Genomic DNA, 23581 nt, shown 5'->3' with positions numbered 1-23581 from the left:
TCATGACCCGAGCTGAAGTCGGACGCTCAACCGACTGAGCCACCCAGGCGCCACTCTCCCTCTCTTTCTGCCCCCTCCCCCATGTGCCTTCACGTTCTTTCTTTCTCTCTCTCTTTCTCTCTCCTAGGATAAATATTTTAAAAAAATATATGTTTGAGCCCTTCATTTTTCAGTTCTAATTTGGACTGGTTGTTCTATAGGCTCGTTTCACAGCATTCATCATGGGAATTCCCTTTCCCTTATTTCCTAGATCTCATGTTTGCTTTTTTTGTCTTAACTATTTTGGTAGTGCCTATCTACCAGTAGTTTCCTAAGAAGGGAGTACATGAGAAGTAATATTTTGGGATCCTGAATATCTAAATTACCTCCTTTTCTACTCTTGAGACTTCTGGGCACTAAAATACTGATTGGAAATTCTGTTTGTATGTGAGTAGCTATGAAATTGCAGGCTTTAGTAGGGTGACTTGTCGGGGACCTGTTCATTTTATTGGGTGCCTGCTGCCTGTCTATCTGTATGTGTCCCTCCCCACCCCCATTACTTTAAGCTAATTGCTTTCCCGGAGGAGTCCTTTAGTATCCTAACTAGAGAGTATAAGCTTGGCTGCCGATGTTTAGGGAGTCTACTGGGGAAAGGGGGCTGTAGTTGTACATTTATATTGGGGAAATACTATACTTGTATGGTATTTAGATTTTCACTTAATTTCTCTTTTAAATACATCATTTCAGCTGTATCTAGTATCTTTAAGTGCAGAGTCGCTCTGTTTCATCCAATTCATAGTGAACTTGTAAGTTTTCCACTGATCTGGAAAGATGTAAAGATCCTGTCTACAGGATGGAGAAGTAAGTCTAGGAGTCTGACTTATCATTTGAACTTTCATTCTTTCTCTTTTTAGTTACACCATGCATCCACCTTCAAAGATCTACCAGTGTCTTCAACTTTTGTACCTCTCTGGGATTCAGGATTCTGTGGGTTTAATTCATTTTTTACCTTGGTATCTTCCCGTTAGCCCTTATTTACTAAGTTAGTTACTATTTTTGCTTTTGCTTGCTAGCTCCCCAAATTTTGTGATCATGTTTTGTCTGTTGCCTTTACTTCCACCATTCTCTTTGTGCTTCTCCTGCCTTTTACTATCTATTTTTGCTTCACAAAGAAGTAGAAGTAAATGAATGTGTTCGATGAGCCATGTTAGATACTGGAAGTATCTTTATTTCTCTTCATGCAAGAAGTTCTCTTAATGGGCTATTATTAATAGAAGATACAACTTTTCATATTGGAGATTTCCATGAATCTAGTAGATTCTACTTGTTATTTAATTCTGTAATTGAGCACTAGTGTTTTTCTGTGGGCTGACCCATTTATTTATTTTTAAGTTTATTTATTTTTGAGAGAGAGCATGAGTGGCGGAGGGGCAGCGTGGGGGACCAGAGGATCCAAAGTGAGCTCTGTGCTGACAGCAGTGAGCATGACGCAGGGCTTGACCCCATGAACCATGAGATCATGACCTGAGCTGAAGTCTGACACTCAACTGACTGAGCCACCCAGGTGCCCCAGGAGGCTGACCCATTTAGAAGGGGGACTAAATTCAAATTGTGTTTTATTAGTGGGGTGGTATCAGAAATAGTATATGCTCTTTTGAATTACTCTTGAAGGATAGTTGTGGTACAAAACTGATTTTATCCAGGAAGAATAAATGCTGTTCCTCAAATCTTTTTTCATAGGAGCTTACCTGACATCTCCCCTCCCTTTAGAAAAGCAAGTAGAGGGGTACCTGGGTGTCTCAGTTGGTTGAATATCTGACTTTGGCTCAGGTCATGATCTCACGCTTCATGAGTTGAAGCCCCGTGTCAGGCTCCATGCTGCCAGCTTGGAGCCTGTTGCCTGCTTTGTATTCTGTGTCTCCCTTTCTCTCTCTGCCCCTCCCCTACTTGTGCACATGTGCGCGCTCTCTGTCCCTCCCAAAAATAAATAAACATTAAAAAAAAAAAAAAAAAGGAAAGGAAAAAGCAAGTAGAAAAACCTAGCATATAAGTCTGTCAGTTGCTTTAAATTATGGTTTGGGACTACTAACTTTTCCAGTGAATTCAATGGAATGATAATTGGGAAGGTAGATAAAGATTAGATTATAAATTAGTGCACTTCTAGCCCATTATGAAGCTAACCCATTAAGCATAATATATACTATTTTTGTTCACTGATCAGTTCACTTTTTGTTAAACTTGTATACACTTTCTTAAAAAGAATTAACACAATTGTCAAGGAAGGAAATTGTTACTGTGAAACTGGTTTGATTTGAACAAAGGAGAAAATACTATTACTGACCTCTTCTTCATTCTTCCTCCTTTTATGCCCCTTAAATATAGATTCTCATCTAATAATCTGGACTTCAGTATAGCTAATTGTCTGATTAACTGTAATAGTCTTCAGGGACTCAGGAAATGGAATTAAATCTAGTGGTATAGCTAGGTTAGCTGTAAAGAACCCCTCAACTATATGGGTAATTAACCACAGAAATTTAAGAAGCTATAAGGATAATTAACACAGAAAAATTGAAAAGAATTACTTTTAAATCTGCCATCTTCAGGTATTGTTAAAAGAATGATCAGTGTTTTGTCTTAACAGTTTAGGTATTTTCCTACAGTGTAAGGGGCTCTATCAGATGACAGTCGCTATGTTTGCTAGTAAAAGCACAGATAAATGGATGTAGTAAGTACCAGTGACTTACTAGCATTACAGGTGCCCCTAGTAAGAGTTTTAAATGCTTGTAGGAATGTACACAGAGTAGAAAGTTATTAGTAAGGATTTTTTTTTAAGACTGCTAGTCCAGGAGCACCTGAGTGGCTTAGTCGGTTGTGTCTGACTCGATTTCTGCTCAGGTCATGATCTCACGATTCATGAGTTCAAGCCCTATAAGTTTGAGCCCTGCCTTGGGATTCATGCTGAGTGTGTGGAGCCTGCTTGGGATTCTCTGTCTGCTCTTCCTCCACTTGCACATGCGCTCTCTCTCTCTCTCTCGCTCTCTCTCTCTCTCGCTCTCTCTCTCACTCAAAATAAACTTAATAAAAAGACTGCTAGTCCAGTATCTTACAGTATGTATTTACATAGGAGTCTGCTAAATGGCAGTTGAGATAGTATAGGAGAGAAGTTAATAGGGAACACTGAATATATACCTTAATTTTACTATGTTCCCTCAACTACAAATGTAGCCGTATAATTAATTTCTATGCAAAAATATATTTGGTAAATCTGCTTTGAGATTTTTACTGTGTAAGATACCTTTAACTTCAATTTTAAAGGCAGTATAGGAAATATGTATATACACATATATAAGATATATGTATGTGTATAGTTACATGTATATATAAGTAAAATAAATCTTTTCTGGATAGAACATAAAGGAGATGGGATCAAATGTCTGTTCTGTATGTTCTAAGCCGTTACGGTTAAGTATTAGCAAAGAGAGCCTGGTTCACAGAGATTTTCGTCTTATGGCGTGAAGCAGGCAAAGTTCACAGGATGGAGAGGAGTACATCCCTGAGTATTTGTACAGAGTTAATTGTAACTAGAATATTAGGGCAAAATAAGGAAATATCCCTATTTTTTTTCTTTTAAAGAAATTTTAGAACCGTGCTATTCAAGATAGTGGCCACTAGCCACTGGTGGCTATTTAAATTTCAGTTAATTGAAATAAAGTTGGAATTCAGTTTCTCAATTTCACTAACCATATTTCAAGTGCTCCTGTGACTGGTGGCTATTGTATTGGGTGATGTAGATAATAGAGTATTTCCATCATAACAGAAAGTTCTTTTGGATGGTGTTGTTTGTACCAGAGCCTTTACAGTTATAATTAAAATAATACTTCAGGAGCTTTCCTGAATTAGTTGGTCAAGATTTTGTTATTAAGGCGATACATGAAGGAATATACTTTAAATTTCACCCATAAAACTGTTTATCTTTACTACACCTGTGGTTTCTACACAGTGACTTTAATATTTTAATAAATATAAACACAAGATTTAAATTTCATTTGGAGATACATTAGCAGCCATTTTATATAGCTTTAGGATGTCCTTTGGTTGGATTCCTCAATACCTCTGAAAACTTGAACTTTTAGGTAAGATAAGAGCTATCACTATTATTTTTTCTAAAGATTCCTTTTCTTTCTTCCTGCATTCTAAGGTAATAGTGTCCAATGGAAATTTTGTGAGTTACAAATGTAATTTTAAATCTTCTAGTAGATACATTGAAAAAGGTAAAACAAAAAACCAGGTGAAATCAATTTTAATATATTTAACTCAGTAGATCCAGAATATCATTTTAGCATGTAATTAATTATGCAAAGAATATTGAGATATTTTACTTTTCTTAAATAAGTTTTTGAAGTTTAATGTGTATTCAGTAATTAGAGTACATCTCAGTTTGGACTGGGCACATTTTAAGTGCTCAGTAGTCACGTGTATATATTAGCTGTTGCATTAGCAATATAGTTCCAGGACTTTAAGTCCAGCTGAGCTTGGTATAGTGTTTATTGGTAAAAGATATTTTTTATCTGGTTTTCTGAACCCTCTTGGAATTGTATGTTAAATTTTGAGACTCTCAAAGATAGGGGAAACCTTCACCTATCTCAAAGTACCTACTATTTGCCCAGTTGGACATAGTTGCTGTCTTTTTTTTTTTTCCCTCTCTGCAGCCTGTGTTGGTCTGTCATTAATGTCTCTTCAAGATTATTATGTGTCCTATTTTCTGAAATCTTAAGTGATGATATAATAGTACTTATGACCCATGAAATTTCTCTAATGCTTCAGTCATTAGGATTTACATGGTCAGTTTTCTACATTCTCATGCTTTCCAGAAACATTTATGAGAAAAATTAAGTGCTAAGGAAGACTTCTTCCTTTTTTCCTCTCATTTGAGCTTTTCTTACTATCATTTCTTACATGGTTTTTACCATAGACTCCTATAATCTGTCCTTTTGAACCATTGGCTTTAGATATGAATGATAATAGGGAAGGTTTTTTTGTTTGTTTGTTTTTTCTCTCTGAAGGGGAGGAGGGTAGTGAGAAACCTTTGCTCAAGCAGAACTGTCCAGGCTGTGTTCAGAATAAGGACTTAATGTGTATTAACTCAATTCTTAAAACAACTCTGTTATTACTTCAGTTTTACAGTTGCTAAACCTGAAGCACAGAGAGGTTAAGTCCCTTATCCAGGGTCATACATCTTGCTGGTATTGGAGCTAGATTATAGGGTATGAGAGATAGGACAGATTGTGGACCCTGTAGACCACTGTTTCTTCTGTATCTACATCTTTTTAAAGTGATAGGAAGTAGTAAAAGAATACTTACAAATTTCTTTTCTCTCTCTAAGTTTATTTATTTATTTATTTTGAGAGACAGACTGTGAACAGGGGTGGGGCAGAGAGAGGGAGAGAAGGAGAATACCAAGCAGGCTCCTCACTGTCAGCACAGAGCCAGATGCAGGGCTTGAACTGACATACTGTGAGATCATGTCCTGAGCTGAAATTAAGAGTTGGACACTTAACCAACTGAACCACCCAGGCGCCCCCTGACAAATTTTTTATATTGGAGAAATATAAGCATATAAAGAGTACTTGCAGAGCATCTGAAGATGTAAACCAGAATATCATTGCTTTCTAAGTATTCCTTACACTGTAGTGTAAGTAATGTGTTTAATAAGTGAGCAGAAGTATATTCAAAATTCACAGATGAAATGTTATCTTTTAGATTTTAATAAAGCTCTCTTGTTCATGGAGATATGTTCAGAATACCTAATGTTGAAGTTATAAATTTAAGAAATTAAAAATGGTACCATGAGAGCTACAGAAATATAGATTAATGCAGTAGCCAAACTTGATGTGGAATAACCTTGAAAGATTAAAACAATAGTGATGTGTCCATGTTTTAACCTGGGAGTATGGCCTGGGCTTTGAAATTTTTAAAAGCTATGCAGGTTGATTGTAATAAAAGACAGGTTTGGAAATTATTGGATTAATGGAATAAAAATATAGGAATTGGGGGAACTGGTTTGTTTTTTTATTATTGTGGTAAAATAGACACAACAAATTTACCATTTTAACCATTTTTCAGTGTACAGTTCAGTGGCATCAAGTATATTCGTGTTGTTGTGCAACCATCACCACTATCTACAGAACCTTTTCATCATCCCAAATTGAAAATCTGCCCTTTAATAACTCCTCCTTATATAGTCCCCTCCTCCTAGCCGCTGGTAACCACTGTTCTACTTTGTGTCGCTATAAATTTGGCTGTTTTAGTTATGTTATATAAGTGGAATTATATAGTATTTGTCCTTTTGTGTCTGCCTTATTTCACTTAGCTTAATGTCCTCAGGTTCTGATCCTTGTACTATGCACCACAATTTCATTTCTTTTTAAGCCTGAATATTCCATTGTATTTTTATTCCACATGTTGTTTATCCATTCATCTGATAGTGGATGATTGGTTTTTTCCACTTTTTGTGTGTTGTGAATAATGCTGCTATGAATATTGGTGTGCGAATATCTGTTCAAGTCCCTGCTTTTAGTTCTTTTAGGAATATACCTAGAAGTGGAATTGTTGGATCATATAGTAATTCTGTGTTTGATTTTTTTTTTTTCTTTTTAAAGGAACTGCCATACTTTTTCATAGCAGCTACACCATTTTACATTCCCACTAGGAGGATTCCAATTTTTCCACATCCTCACAAACACTTCTTTTCTAAAATATTTTATTTAATAATAGCCATCCTAGAGTTGAAATGGTATATTGAAGATCTGATTTGTATTTCCTTAATGATGAGTGATGTTGAGTATCTTTTCATGAGGTTGCTGGCTGTTTGTATATCTTCTTTGGAGATATAAGAAGTCCTGTTTTAAGTCCTTTGTCCACTTAAAATTGGCTATTAGGATGACTAGGATGTTAAGTCAACATTCTCTTTAACTAGTTTTATGATTTTAAGACAAGCCTGTTAACTTCTTTGTGCTTTAAATTCCCAATCAGCAAAATGGGATATCATCTTCCTGTACCTACCTAACAGAAGTGCTAAAACTAAATGAGATATGGCATCTCTTAAAACAGTGTACATATTAAACTATTAGAATAGGTGTTTATAAGCATATTTTCATTTTGTCTTAGAAATAATGTTTTGTTTAATTTCAGTCCTTAAATGAGGAATGTTTACTATTCTACAACAGATTATTTGCTCAGGTTTCATCTGTAAACTTTTGCTTCACTCATCTTTTTGTTTTGGCTATTACAGTATTAGCTCCTAGAGAACAAGGTATTCTCTGCAGTAACTATAGTAGCTAGCAGTACCTTGGATTCTTTTTTTTAATTTTAGAGAGAAAGTGCATGAGTGAGTGGGGGATAGGGGCAGAGAGAGAGAGAGAGAAAGAATCTCAAGCAGTCTCCATGCTCAGCACGAAGCCTGGCAAGGCTCAATCCCATGATCCTGGGATTGTGACCCCAGCTGATAACAAGAGTTGGACGCTGAACCAGCTGAGCCACCCAGGTGTCCCACCATGGATTCTCATTGTAGTTACACATATTTAACTCCATTTTGCTAAGTGCCAAAGATGTTTTAAGTGATGTTATAAATAATATCTTCTCCTTGAAATAAGAGCCATTCTGAATTTAATATGGCAGTATTATGTAACATTTTTTTGTCCTATAATATTTTCTGACTAGAATATTGTCTTTAATTTTAGAAATTTTTAGAATTTTAGAAATTTTATGCCATATTAAGAATGGTTAGTTTTTTCTCCTGTATTCACAAATTTGATTTATTTTAAATCATTTTATATTAGAATTAGATAAGGCTATATTAGGAACATATGCTAGCAATATAGGAGGTGATATTTTTCTTTAATCATAGGCATCTGGAATGGAGAGCTGCTGATAAGTAGGAAAATAACAGATAAATAGTGGCAGCTGAGAGATTGTGTGTTGGAATGTTGGGTTTTTACAAAACCCTTTGGAGACAAATTTTTTTACATCAGCCAAGTTTTTGTGAATTAAGAGTTATGAGGGTTAAGTACTCATTGTACATAATGGAAAGCCTATATTGGACCTTCATTTTACAGACCATGGTGTTTGTATATACCAGATTGTTTATTTTCCTAAATAATATTTAATAGAATATAAGTAGTGTACTTTTTAAAAAACATTTTCCAGATTATAGTAATCTTTTTAGGAAAAACTTGAGGCATGTTATTTGCTTTTTATGTCATGACAAAATCAATTTTGAGTTTCCTTTTTTATTCTCATTTAACATTTACATACGAAATGAAACATAGTCAAACTGTATTTTTAAGAACTATATTTCACTGATTTTTTTTTCCCTAAATTTTTTTTATATTTATATATTTTGGGAGAGAGAGAGAGAGCGTGAGCAGGGCCGGGGCAGAGAGAGAAGGGGAAGAGGATCCGAAGTGTGCTGACAGCAGCAAGCCTGATATGGGGGGCTCAGATTCACTAACTGTGAGATCATGACCTAAGCCAATATCAGATGCTCAACCCACGGAGCCACCCAGGTGCCCTATACTTCACTGATTAAAAACAGGGAGTAGGATATAAAATTCAAGTTTCCTATCCTCTTAGTCTTTTAAAGATAAAGAACATGAGACTGTTTTAGGTTGTTGCTTACACTTGCAAATGTTCTTGAAAGTATTTGCAAGTCAGATTTTAAAATTTACTATTCAGTTACTGAATAAGCACATAGCATTCATAATCATTTTTGTAAAATACTTAATTGATCTTTAAAACTAACCAAATTACAATTTCTTTGTGTAATCATTCTTGCTAGAGTCACTTAATATTTTTTTTGATGTAAGTATTCTTAGTAATTCCCCAGTAAACTCTTAAATTTTGTCTCATTTATTGAGAAATATTTGTCTTCTAAAGTTTCCTGAAAAATCCCGTAAAAAAAAAAAAAAAAAAAACCAAAAATGGGCCGCCTGGGTGGCTCTGTCAGTTAAGCGTCTGACTTCGGCTCAGGTCATGATCTCATGGTTCGTGGGTTCAAGCCCCACGTTGGGCTCTATGCTGACAGCTCAGAGCCTGGAGTCTGCTTTGGATTCTGTCTCCCTCTCTCTCTACACCCCCCACCCCTTCTCTCAAAAATATTTATTTTTATCTTAAATTAAATAATTTAAAAAATTTAAAAAACCAAAAAACAAAAAACCTTGTAATGGTAAAAAAATATATATGTAGTCATTCTAACCAGTTGAATATGAATTTTCTTAAGTTTTTTTTTTTTTTTAGCATTTTGTCCTTTTTTTATTGTTTAGAGAGAGAAATGCTTTGAAAATTATCTGCCTGTTTTAAAATGAGCCAATCTCTCTCAGAAATTAAACATTAATGGTTGGCTAAGACAAAAATGCTGTTTAGAAATTATATTTATATGCCCTATTACTCAGCCTTAACAATTATAGAAGAACTGTGTCAGGAAAGAGGACAAAGAAAGAAAAGTACAAATATAGCTATCTATGTATTCCCACATATAGTAACAAAATATTGCATAAATACTTGTTTACTTTAGATACCTTCTTTGAGAAAAATGTATTGAGGCCTAGGAGTGATATTTAAAAATCTTAATGTTTCAACTGGTATCAAGAATCATGTATTTTTAACAAAGGGTATTAGAATCACACTCTTGATCTTGTGTTTTCTTTGAAGCAGTGTTATATATAGGCCACACCATCACTTTGTTGATGAATAGTATTATTTTCTAGCCTACAGTTTCTGGGTTGTCTGTATCTTTATAAATTATGCTTGCAAACCATCAGGTTTTTTCCTGAGCTTATCTCTGTCTTTTAGTACCTTATGAAGTATAGCTAGTAACAATCAAATTACATTTTGACTTGATGTGTTCTCCCAACTCTTTAAATTCATTAGGTATATTTTCTGTCTTCTAGATTATTTCAGGCAACAGTTCTATGATGTATTTCTCCATTACATAACATGGGTCATCATTTTCCCAGCCCCCTAAAATAATTTCTTCATCAGTTTTCAGTGTCGTGTTCCTTGCTAATCTCATCCTAAAGTTAGTGCCACATATTTAGATTTCTGTCATGGTAGCACCTCACTTTTGGTTCCAATTTCTGTATTGGCCATTGCTGTGTAACAAACCACCCCCAAAACATGGAGGTGTAACAGCAGTTCTGTGTTTTCAGTAACGTGCCTGCTTGTCAGCTAGGGGTTAGCCAATCTAGTCCACACTGTGAACTGCAGGTTGGGTAGAGGTATATTTTATATAATTCTCATGGGAATGAAAGAAGCACTGGAGGGCAATCCAGACTGCATATGCATGTTTTAAGCTTCTGCTTGCCAAAGCAAGTACAAAGCAAGCCTGAGTCAGGTTGGGGAGGTATATTTCACCTCTAATGGGAGGAACTACAATGTCACACCAAAGAGCCTGGATAAAAGAGGGTGAGTGGAGTCCCTGGCTGGCTTAGTTGGTGAGGCACGCGACTCTTGATCTCGTGGTTGTGAGTTGAGCCCCACATTTGGGTTTAAAGATTACTTAAAAATAAAATCTTTAAAAACAAAAAAAGGGTGAGCAAAACCTATTACAAAGCTATATAGTAATCAAAACAGTGTGGTATTGGGACGCCTGGGTGGCTCAGTCGGTTAAGCATCTGACTTCATCTCAGGTCATGATCTCAGTTTGTGGATTCGAGATCTGTGTCGAGCTCTGTGCTGACAGCCTGGAGCCTGCTTTGGATTCTGTGTTTCCCTCTCTCTCTGCTCCTCCCTGGCTCATGCTCAAAAATAAATAAACATTAACAAATTTTAAAACAAAAAAAAACCCAGTGTGGTCCTAGCATACAGACATGTAAATCAATGGAATAGAAAGTCCAGAAATAAGCTTGTATGTATGTATTCAAATGATCTTTGCAAGGGTGGCAGTACCACTCTGGGGAAAAGAGCAGTGAGACAACTTAGTATCCACAGGTAAAAGAATTAAGTTGGCCTTTATCTTACATTACATACAAAAATGAACTCAAAATGGATTAAAAATCTAAATAAGACCTAAAACAATAAAACTTGTAGAAGAAAATAGGGAGAAAGCTTTATGACTTCAGATTTGCTAATGATTTCCTGGTTATGACATCAAAAGCATAGGCAGCAAAAGCAAACATAGACAACTGAAATATATCAAACTTAAATACCTTTGTGCATCAGTGGACATAATCAGTGAAAAGGCAATTTATGGATTGGGAGAAAATGTTTGCAAATCATATATCCGTTAAGGCATTAATATCCAGCATGTATGAAGAACTACAACTCAACAACAAAAAGTCAAGTAACCCAATTTAAAAATGGGCAAAAGGCTTGAAAAGACATTTTGAAGATATACAGAGGGTCAATAAGCATATTGAAAAAAAAAAAAAAAAGATGGTCAACATTACAAATTCGAGAAATGCAAGTCAAAACCACAATGAGATACCACCTCACATCTGCTAGGATGGCTACTATTAAAAAAAAAAATCACAAAGGTTAGTGAGGGTAGAGAAATAGGAACCCTTGGTGCACTCTTGGTGGGATTGTAAAATGCTACAACTGCTCTGGAAAACCTTATGGAGGTTCCTCAAAAAATTAAGAATAGAACTATATGATCCAGTAATACTACTTCTAAGAGAATTGAAAGCAGGATCTTGTCTTTTTTCTTTTTCAAGTTTTTATTTAAATTCTAGTTAGTTAACATGTAGTGTAATATTTGTTTCAAGAGTATAATTCAGTGATTTCTCACATTTAACACCCATTGCTCATCATGACAAGTGCCCTCTTTAATACCCATCACCCATTTAGCCCATTCCCCCACCCACTTCCCCTCTAGCAATCCTCAGTTTATTCTCTGTAGCTGAGTCTGTTATGTTTTGCCTTTCTTTTTTTCCCATGTTCACCTGTTTTGTTTCTTAAATTCTACATGAGGGAAATCATATGGTATTTTTCTTTGACTTAGTTCACTTAGCATAACACACTCTAGCTTCATCCACATCATTGCAAACGGCAAGGTTTCATTCTTGTTTTCCATGGCTGAGTAATATTCCATTGTATATATGTATAAACCATATCTTTATCCATTCATCAGTAGATGGCTATTTGGGCTCTTTCCATAGTTGGCTATTGTTGATAATGCTGCTGTAAACATTGAGGTGTGTCTTCTGAATTAGTATTTTTGTGTCTGTTGGGTAGATACCTAGTAGTGCCATTGCTAGATTGTAGGATAGTTCTATTTTTAACTTTTTGAGGAACCTCCACACTGTTTTCCAGAGTGGCTGCCCCAGTATGCATTCCCACCAGTAGTGTAAGAGGGTTTGTCTTTCTCTGCATCCTTGCCAACATCTGTTGTTTCCTGTGTTGTTAATTTTAGCTACTCTTACAGGTGTGAGATGATCCTCATTGTAGTTTTGATTTGTATTTCCCTGATGATGAGTGATGGTGAGCATCTCTTCATGTGTCTGTTAGCCATCTGTATGTCTTTTATGGAAAAATGTCTGTTCATGTGTTCTGCACTCCCCCCCCTCCTTTTTTTTTGAGAGCACAAGTGAGTGAGGGGCAGAGAGATGAGAGTCCTGGGTGGAGGGGGGTGGAGAGAAAGAATGAAAAAGAGCGAAGCAGGGCTCACCTGAAGAGGGACTCGAGCTCTTCTGATGTGGGACTCAAACTCGTGAACTGTGAGATCATGACCTGAGTCGAAGCCAGATGTTTGAGCCACCCAGGTGCCCTGTTCTGCCCATTTCTTAACTGAATTGTTTGTTTTTTTTAGGTGTTGAGTTTGATAAGTTCTTTATAGATTTTGGATACTAACCCTTTATCCAATATATTGTTTGCAAATATCTCCTCCCATTCTGAACAGTTACCTTTTAGTTTTTTTGATTGTTTTCTTCACTGTGCAGAAGATTTTTTGTCTTGATGAAGTCCCAGTAGTTCATTTTTGCTTTTGTGTTGCTTGCCTCTGGAGATGTGTCTAGTAAGAGATTGCTATGGCCAGTGTCAGAGAGGTTGCTGCCTATGTTCTCTAGGATTTTGATGGTTTCCTGTCTCACATTTAGGTCTTTCATCCCTTTTGAATTTATTTTTGTGTATGGTGTAAGAAAATGTTCCATTTTCATTCTTCTGTATGTTGTTGTCCACCAATCCCAACACCTTTTGTTGAAGAGACTGTCTTTTTTCCATTGCATATTCTTTCTGGCTTTGCCGAAGATTAGTTGACCATATAGTTTGGGTCCATTTTTTGTTTTCTATTTTGTTCCATTAATCTATGTGTCTGTTTTTGTGCCAGTACCATACTATCTTGATGACTACAGGAAAGCAGGATCTTGAAGAGATTTGCACACCCATGTTCATAGCAGCGCTTTTCCCAATAGCCAAGAGGTAGAAACAACCCAAATGTCCATTGATGGATGAATGGTTAAGCAAAATGTGTTATGTACACAGTGGATTTTTATTTACTATGTAAAAGGAAAGGAATCCTGTCACATGCTACACCATGTATCAACCTTGATATTAATGCTAAGTGAAAAAAGCCAGTCACAAAGACAAAAACTGTATGACTCTACTTACATGAAGTAGATCTAAAGTAGTCAAATTCTGGGTGCCTGAGTGGCTTGCTTGGTTAAGTGTCCAACTCTTGATCTCAGCTTAGGTCTTGATCTCAGGGTTATGAGTTCAAGCCCCACGTTGGGCTTCACTCTGCGTGTGGAGCCTTCTTAAAAAAAGAAAAGTACTCAAATTTGTAGAAACAGAAAGTGGAATGGTGATTGCCAGGGACTGAGATGATGTAAAAAGAGGGAATTGTTGTTTAATGGGTGTAATTTCAGATTTACATAATGAAAAGTTCTGGAGATCTAATTCAGAATGATAGGAATATATTTAACATTACTGAACAGCACACTTAAAAATGGTTAAGATGATACATTTTATGTTGTGTTTTTTACTGTGATTGAAGAAATGAAAGAGGAGTGAAGAATTGGGACCAATAACTCAATTTTCTACAAATATTAAAGTTACAGTTTTTCTATCAAGGAATTTACAACATGGCAGGAATTCAATTAGTTAAATAAGTAATAGTAGTGTTACAATAAATACTATGATAAGCATAGACTATTATAGGAACACAGAGATAATGTTTAAAGGAGTGTTGGAGAATGATGAAGAAGTCGGAAGGAATTCAGGGTAAACAAAGGAGGGGTTCTTAGTGGATTAAATACCTCTGCCTGGAGAGTTAGGCAAGGATCAGATTCTGAAGGGTCTAAAGTGCTGTGCTAAGGTGTTTTTTTGTTGTTGTTTTCTGTCCTTAAGGCATTGGGGAACTATTGATTTTGAGCCTGCCAGTTATGTGATCAGAATTAATTTTTAGGAAGATTGCTGGCAGCAGTGAAAAGATAAATTAGAGATTTTAATAGTTATTCAGACCTTAAAAAGACAATTGACAAATCATAGATACTTAAATAGAATCAGTAGGAATTGCTGATGGTTTAGTTAATTATAGGGAGTTTAGGAAAAAAGAAAAGTTTAGTGTGATTTACATGTCTGGCTTGGACAGCTATATAGGTAGAGACTTGGTAAGAAAAGGAATGTTTGATTAGAAATGAGTGGTTCAGGAGATGCCTGGCTGTCTCAGTTGGTTAAGCCTCTGACTCTTGATTTCGGTTCAAGTCAGGATCTTGTGGTTCGTGAGTTGGAGCCCTGTGTCCGTCTGTGCTGACAGTGTGGAGCCTGCTTGGGATTCTATCTCTCTATCTCTCCATCTCTCCTTGCCCCTCCCTCATGTGCTCTTTCTCTCCCTCAAAATAAATATTTTTAAAAAAGAAATAAGTAGCTCAGATACAGAATTTATCCTATAGTATTTAGTGCATACCTACTATGTGTTAAGGACCTATTCTGAAATCTGAGGATACAACATTGAACAAAGGAGACAAATTCTTCCTCCTTTAGAGCTTATGTTCTGGGACGACTATAAGAAATAAATAAACTGTGTAACACGTTAGATTGTGATTTCTTAGCCAAACAAAATCAATCCCAGAAGAGGAATTGTGGGTCAGTTTAAAGTAGGGTGGTCAGTGAAGATTGCACCTATGAGGTATCTGAACAAAAAACCTAATGAAGGTGAATGTAGATGTGTAGCGTGTTTCAGATTGACTAACAGTAGGTATAAAGGCCTGGTATATTTAAGGAACTGCAGAGAGACCAGTTGAGGGAGAAGGGAAAGTATTATAAAGGAAGACTAGTAAAGAGATGAGGTTGGGGAAGAAATCGGTACCATGAAACATAAGAATAACTTTTATGTTGTTACCCAGGGTACCAAGTTGATTCTTTTCTGCATAGGAATTAAAGTTTATTTTCATTATCTAGGTCTTAAGACATTCTCATAGCATCTTGTACCTTTTTTTATAGCACTTAGCATAACTTAAATGTGTGCTTAGCATAGTGCCATGTGCTTAGCCATAAAATATTTGTTGAATAAAGGAATAATACTTGCTTTCACTTGGTAGCTTAGATCTGAATATTAAACTAAGTTTAATGCAGAGTTCTTTTGAATGTGGGTGGGTGCTTTAAGCATTTGGAGTTAGGTTTATGTTTGGTAGGTTTTTTGTATGTTTTACAGTATAGGTACCTTACCAGTGCTGGAAAATACTGCTGGAAAGCAGTAATAAAATTGAGTTTACTTTAAATGGGCATTAGCAACGGTCTGCCTTTGGAAGGACAGTTCTCAAAGTTATTAGTTAAGACTCTTATCTTGGTGATTATTTTAGATTTTACTCTTACTCCAAAGCAAATGTCTGTAGGCTTTGTAATTACTCAAGCAGTAGCTGTTCCAATAGGATTAGTCTTTCAGTCAGATGAGAAACAAGCTTAATATATTTATTAAAATAGTTCAGATACTTTTATTTCCTGTTAAAAAACTGTTTGGCTTTATCAGTAAGGCAGGGGAGGGAGGTTAAATGCAGTGTGGTATCTTGGATTGGATCCTGAAAAGGAAAAATGCCATAAGTGGAAAATCCAAAATGACTGGAATTAATGTACTGGTGTTAATTACCTGCTTGACAAATGTAGCATGATTCTGTGAAATGTTTAACTTTAGGGCAAACTGGTTAAAGGGTATATGACAACTCTTTGTGATACTTTTGCAGCTTTTCAGTAAACTTAAAGTTATTCCAAAAATAAATTTGTTTTTAAAAAAAAAAGCAACAGAAGCTACTGGGGTGGGGAAAGATACAGTAATCATTGTAGAATTCATAATTTTTAAGAAGGTAAAATTAATATAATTTAAACAGTACAATTCCCTAGAAGTAACCAGGTTTAGTTTTCTATTTTTCGTGTTTTAACTTTTTTGCTTACTACTTCTGGTGGTTACTGCCATAATTCCAGCGATGCTTGTACCTCTAGGCCTTGATTAACTAACTTTAGACAGTATCTGATTCTTTACCATGAAAGATGATTTGCTTTATTAGCTGTATTTTTGTCAGTTTTTCTGTTGGTTATCTTTTTAACTTGAGTGATATGCTTAAATTTCAGTTTCTTGCTATTTTTATCAGCTTCAGACAATCTTTTGCCTCCATTGTGTGTGTGTGTGTGTGTGTGTGTGTGTGTGTGTGTGTGTGTGTAATGAAGAAATTATCAGCTCTGCGTTACTCTTCACCTCCTTCTGACTTTTTGTTTTCCCACTTTCTTAGCTCTATTATTACTTTTAATATAACTTAATTTATTGTGTCCTTGACTTGTCCAGAAATAATTCAAGAGGGTTTACAGAAATATACAACAGGTTTTTAGTTTATTAATGGTTATATTTTAAAGAACTAGTTCTTTAAGACAAATTCTTAAGATAAATGTGTGGAGAAGAAATAAGAAAAGTGGATTCTTCTTAATGTACAGTCTCCTCTTCTGGGCCATTTGACCTTTCTAAGTTTTATCATAAGGATACATGTGCTTTCCTCTTGGGAACTTTCATTTTACCAGCCATATCTAAATATCATAAGATGTTCTGCATATAACTTTGATTCTAGGATGCCTTCAATTGTGAGACCCATCATGGCTTTAAAGTACCTTATCATTGGGGGTCAGGGGAGGGCAGTACATTAAATGCTTGACTAATGGTATGCAGCCCAATTTCAGAAATAAAAAAATGAGAAAATATAGTTGTATTTAATTTCTCATATAGAAGAGAAAATAAAAATAAAAATTAGGTCATCCTTAATTCTATTGCACGCCTAGATTTTTTTTCACCGAGGGAACCTTTCTTAAAAAATTGAGATTATACCATTTTGGTAGCCTGTCCTTTCCATTAAACTCACTCCCCTTTTACTCCACCTATACTTATTTTGGTGGCTATATTATAATGGTATGTGTGGGTGTACCTAACTTGTTTACTGATTCCTTTATTTAGTTCTTTCTACTGTAAACAGTGCTATGAAGAACATTTCTTAAAACTAAATCTTGGCTCATATCTGTGATGTTTTTTTGTTTTGTTTTTTTTCTCCCCTTCAGATGATGAAGTAGAATTTCTGGGTTAAAGAGAATGTGCGTTTTTGTAGTATAACTTATTAATAAAGAAAAGCAAGTTAACTTATTTTTTGGCTATTAATCATCACTAAAATATAACTTTTTCTTCTTTATTAGTGAACACTTGTCCTGCTCTTTCACCTTTTTCTTGCATGGAGACAGCAATGTTTGTACCAGTGTGGAAATTAACCAACATCAACCTGTATACCTTCTTAGTGAAGAGCATATCACCCTTGCTCAACAGTCTAATAGTCCATTTCAAGGTAGATTATTTTATTGGCTTAGATATTTCATTTGTCTCAGGAAAATTCTTATTATAGTTGGTAATCTTAAATTTTGGAATTAATGAGAATTCCCCTGATCTTTAGCCTAGCGATGATTCTAATGTAGTTTATTTTCTTCTTCCGTATTAGAGTTTTAAGTCCGTGAAAACAAGTCAATGAAGCAAGTTTTTTAATACAAATATTATTTGAAAAAATTTTTGTGCATGAATGATAGTATATTTTAAAGTGTTCTTTTAAATAGCATTTAGCAGATATACATGTTCATGTTTTCAAGTTCATCTTTTGTTTGCAGTCACATAAGCCATTTTTAATGTTGGTACACAGGGACTTTAATAATATTTATACACAATTGCTGATTTATTTTTAAGGACTGGCAGTGTGTTCTTGTTTAATTCTAAGCCTAGTATTTCCTTTTTTAAAATTTACATGGCAGAACATAATAAGTGTACACACACATTATTTTGTTTTCTCAAATTGCTTTCTTAGTAGAAATCAAGAGAAGTTGAAGGATGTACATATATCCGCAACTCATGTTGAAATTCTATCTATGTGAGATTTTTGAGTGAACGAAATTTTAAGATTTAAAATTAAAAAAAAAATTTTTTTTTAACGTTTATTCATTGTTGAGAGACAGAGAAAGACAGAGCACGAGCAGGGAAGGGGCAGAGAGAGAGGGAGACACAGAATCTGAAGCAGGCTCCAGGCTCCGAGCCGTCAGTACAGAGCCTGATGCGGGGCTCAAACTCACGAACCGTGAGATCATGACCTGAGCCGAAGTCAGACACTCAACCGACTGAGCCACCCAGGCACCCCTAAATTTTAAGATTTTATAATAAATTCAATATTGTGGTTTATCTTCACAATAATGAAATACAGTGAATTTTCTCTGGAATGATCATTTTGGGTTTCCTTTTCTTTTTTAGAATTGCACAATTACTTGTCAGACTATTCTGTGTGATCTTATTTGGTGTAACAGTCTTTAGTTACTTACTTCATGTCTCTTGGGTTTCTAGTAATCTTAAGCCCATTTGGACTAAATGGCACACTCACAGGACAAGCATTCAAGATGTCTGATTCAGCTACAAAAAAATTGATTGGTGAATGGAAACAGTTCTATCCTATCTCATCTTGCTTAAAGGAGATGTCTGAAGAAAAACAGGAAGATATGGATTGGGAAGATGATTCTTTAGCTGCAGTAGAAGTTCTTGTTGGTATGGATTCTGAGTATTAATTCTAAGGGAAAAATATGTGACTATATGTATTAGATTTTGTTGAATAATAAACAATTCATATACCTCAGTGGCTTTCAACATTAAACATTTATTTCTCCTTTATTTTCTCCTCACATTACATAAAGACTGCAGCTTGGTTGTGGTTTGGCTCCTTGTATCTTCTCATTCTGCAACCTAGGTTCAATGAGTACCCAGTATCTGGGACATGCTGTTCTTACAAGAACAGAGGAATAATAAGGACTGAGTGTATCATGTAAGTGTATTTAAAGCTTCTGCTAGGATATGATGTATGTTACATTTGCTCACACTCCATTAGGCAGAACTAGTCACTTTGCCATGCCAAAGTCATTGGGGCAAGGAAACATATTTCACCTAGAGGTAAGCTTGCAAAGCTTATCATTGCAAAGAAAATAATTGTGAATAAATAACATTTGGAAGCTGGAAAGTTGACAACCTGTGTTATGTAGTATTTTCACATTTCTTAAAACTGTTGCCTCTGATAACTTTTAAAAGGTAGAAAATGTACCTAAAGAATTTGTGGGTTTGATCTGCTCTGCCCGGGTCAACTCTTTTCATATTGACTCTACCCTGTGTCTTCTCATTTAAGGGACCCAGATTAACAAGATAAACTATATTTGGGACATGCTAATCTTGAGGCAAAGGGCAGAAAAAAAGAGAGGCTGCTTCTGTTTTAAGCTTCTGTTGGAGTCTGGTCTATATTGCATGCAGGTCACACAGCCAAGCCTAACAATGGGATAAAGATGGGAGGTTGTGGAGAATGTATAATTGAGCAGATAATTAGTATTAGAGTTTGCAACAGTGTTTAATGGAGTCTTATGGGAATGTTATGTATATGAAAATTGCCTTGAGTTTTTTAAATAAAAAGAATACCAGTATTGAATTTCAATAAATGCATTTCTGCCAGAGTAGTTGTGACAAAACCAGAAACAAAGCATAAACATATTAGGTTTTCATAAAAAGAGATATATAAAGAAGAAAGCAGAAGATGGCCCATAATTCCTTTTTTTAATGTTTATTTTTGAGAGAGTGAGAATAAGTGGGGGAGGTACAGAGAAAGGAGATAGAAAATCCAAAGCAGGCTCTGTGCTGTCAGTGCAGAGCCTGACATGGGGCTTGAACTCATGAACCATGAGATCACGACCTGAACCAAAGTTGGAAGCTTAACTGAACAAGCCTCCCATGTGCCCCTGGTCCATTATTGAGTGCCCAGATTACCTGTTGTTAAACTTAAAAATTCTTTAAAAGTAATACACAATATAATTTGTCAGATTTGCAAGTAAAGATTTAAAAGTAATACTCATGGTTAGAAAATCCAAAAATGAAAAGAGAAGCTGCTTTCTTCTAAGTTTCTTCTAGGTTACTGAAGGTAACCATTGAAGGTATTAAGAGCTTCTCCTGGTTTATTCCAGAAAAACCTTATGCCAAAAGGAGCATATGTTTATAAAAATATATTAAATATATTTTAATTTTATTTAAACATTATATAATCATATGTACTTTTCCATTACAGTACTTTTGAGTGAAACTAATCCCACTACAATCACAGTGGTAATTGATTTTCTTGCCTATTATTTTTGCCTTTCAGCTGGTGTCCGAATGATCTACCCAGCATGCTTTGTTCTAGTCCCTCAGTCAGACATTCCCACTCCTAGCTCTGTGGGATCCTCTCATTGTTCAGCTTCTTGCTTGGGTGTCCACCAAGTGCCTGCTTCCACAAGAGATCCTGCTATGTCTTCAGTTACTCTTACACCACCTACATCTCCTGAGGAAGTCCAAACAGGTATTGTACTGATCTGTTTGATTAGCACTAGTTACATATCTGTTATTTTGAATACATCAACATTTAAAAAATTGTTTTGAAGTAATTTGAGACTTATTGAAGATTTTGCATGTACAATACAAAGAACTCCCTCATTCAGATTCCCAAACTGTAAATATTTGTTCCATCACCCTTTTTGTATGTGTACATTCATTATCATTGGTCTTTTTCTGAACCATTTGAGAATGAGCTACAGACATGATGCCCCATTAGCCTAAGTACTCTGTATTTCCCAAATGTAGGAACACTGTCCTATATAACTACCATTTAATCCTCAAAGTCAGGAAGTCAACACTGATATAACACTACCATCAAGTTTACATCCTCTGTTCAGATTTTTAGCTTTCTGTGTTTTAAATAAAGGAACATGCTTTTTTGCTTCAAAATATAAGTAGACCTACCAGATAACAGTGGAGTATGTTGTAACACAAATTAACAAGTAAAAAACAAAAAAAAACCCACAAATAATGTTACTTTAAATCTACTTTTATTCTCCTATAGCCTATTCTTTTTGGTTTGTTTTCAGTTGATCCTCAGTCAGCCCAGAAGTGGGTCAAATTTTCTTCAGTATCTGATGGCTTCAACTCTGATAGTACTAGCCACCATGGTGGGAAAATACCCAGAAAATTAGCAAATCATGTGGTGGATAGAGTTTGGCAAGAGTGCAATATGAACAGAGCACAGAACAAGTATGTGTTTTCATTTTCAAGTTTAAAAATTGCATGTTGGTAATTACTTTATAAATAGAAGATGTTTAAAGTATAAACAGTCGTTTGTACGGCTTTAATTTAAAAACTTTAAAAATTCAATTTTAATGCTTAATTCACGGTTATGGGAAACTTCATGAATTCTAAAGAATTTTATAATTTCAAATCTTAGGAGGAAATATTCAGCTTCATCAGGTGGTCTATCTGAAGAAGAGATACCTGATAAAATAGCATCCTGGGATTTTGTAGAAGCAACACAAAGAACAAATTGCAGCTGTTTGAGGTAGTACCCCCAACCCCCCAGTTGATCGATGCCTATATATTTGTGTGTTGTAGCTTCTTATGCTACTGAATACATCTCAGTTTTAGCTAGCTTACCTAAACATAGTGTGTTAGGATTGTTTTCAAAAGAAAATTTGAGGGGAAAAAAATTTAATAATTTGGAACTGATTATGCAAGTACATACAAATGTATGCCATAGTCCTTACCAGAGCTGAACTGTGAAGGCTTGGTTTTACAGCTAAATAAAAGAGAATTTTATACTGGATTGTGGTATATATAGTATCTATAAGGTAAAAGCACAGAAGTCTCTTGAAAAGAGTTCATAGATGGCACTGGGCTGGAGAAATTTCTCCCATGGGTTCTCATAAAAAAGATGATATATGATACACTAGATGAAAGTTTCTGCGATTCTTTTTATAGTAAATATGGTTTTGGGTTTTGTGCAGAAATTTCTTATCCTTTTGGGCAAATTACATGTGAAAGAAATGCAGAAATAAGATCAGAAAAAACGATTCTGCAAGGGATTGAAGCTGTACTATAAAAGTACAAGCTTTCTAATAGACTGTATTGGTTAAAGATTGGTAGAAGAATGGATGAACTTGGAATTCTTTTGGCAATTGTATTTATATATTGGAAACTTTGATGAGATTTGGTTATCAGAGGCTTTCAGATTATATTGCCTAAAGTTTATTAATTTATTCTAATATGAAAGATGCGTTTGCAGTCTTGTAAAAAATAATAATGATAATAATAATGACATTGGCATCCCTTACCAGAACTTGTGAGCTAATAGTTGGCCACTCTTTTGTCACAGATGTGAGCCAAAGGAATGGAATACTTGTATGTTAGGGCCAAGGTTTTTCTTATATTAGCTCTGTGTGATTACTGTGACAGACTCTGAAGTGCTTTGGTATGTTTTTATGTAGATTAAATGTATTTACATAGATTCTTTGGGTTAGAGACTGTGTAATGTCTGACAACTTTGTTAAAAACTTGTTTCTGTTGCTGATAGGTTGGAATAAAAATATGGACAGATTAGCTCTTGTTTAACAGTTTAAAATGGTTAAATACCACAGCCACTTGGGTGGTTTTAAGACCCAAACCTAGTCTTAAAATGTAGAGCTCCATCACATATTTGTCTGATACCAGAGATCAGCAAACTGTGATCCATTGGTCACATTAGGTTCACTGCCTGTTTTCATATGGCCTGTGAGCTGAAAGTGACTTTTACATTTTAAATAGATGGAAAAAAAAAAAATCAAAGAGTATTTTGTGCATGTGAAACTTCTATGAAATTCAGATTTTAATGTCCATAAAGATTTATTGGAACAGAGCCACACCTGTTCATTTACATGTCAGCTATGGCTGCTTTCACAGAATTGAGTAGTTGCAACATAGACTATATGGCCTCTGGAGCCTAAAATATTTGCCATCTGGTCCTTTATAGGAAAAGTTTGCCAATTTCTGGTCTAAGACCAGTAAAGTGCTTAAATGAAGTTAGGCTTTTCTTTCCATATATTGGCATTTTTATCAAGCAGCAATTCTTTTTTAGTTGCTAACCTAGACTTTTGTTTTATTCTTTTTGAAAGATGTGGGTTTTAGGTATATTTGTCTAAAATGGTTTTAGAATGGGATGCCTGCCTGGGTGGCTCAGTCAGTTAACCGTCTAACTCTTGATTTTGGCTCAGGTCTTAATCTCAAGGTCGTGGGATTGAG

At 35.3% G+C, this 23581-nt stretch overlaps 1 protein-coding gene across 3 annotated transcripts in view; it reads left to right on the top strand.

The window, feature by feature from the left end:
* Positions 1–23581, top strand: part of MED13 (mediator complex subunit 13) — a 107875-nt gene that overhangs the window by 14391 nt on the left and 69903 nt on the right. For all 3 annotated transcript variants that reach the window (XR_006196688.1, XM_042917005.1, XM_042917006.1), the window contains exons 4-8: positions 17638–17783; positions 18818–19015; positions 20643–20837; positions 21403–21565; positions 21756–21866. Coding sequence is in view for 2 of the 3 variants with exons in the window: in XM_042917005.1 (XP_042772939.1) it covers positions 17638–17783; positions 18818–19015; positions 20643–20837; positions 21403–21565; positions 21756–21866 (813 nt within the window). In the remaining variant the exon portion in view is untranslated. The remainder of the gene's footprint in view (positions 1–17637; positions 17784–18817; positions 19016–20642; positions 20838–21402; positions 21566–21755; positions 21867–23581) is intronic.

Source organism: Panthera leo, chromosome E1 (assembly GCF_018350215.1).
Source record: "Panthera leo isolate Ple1 chromosome E1, P.leo_Ple1_pat1.1, whole genome shotgun sequence".
Classification (NCBI taxonomy): Eukaryota; Metazoa; Chordata; class Mammalia; order Carnivora; family Felidae; genus Panthera; species Panthera leo.
This window is presented reverse-complemented; position numbering and strand designations above follow the sequence as displayed.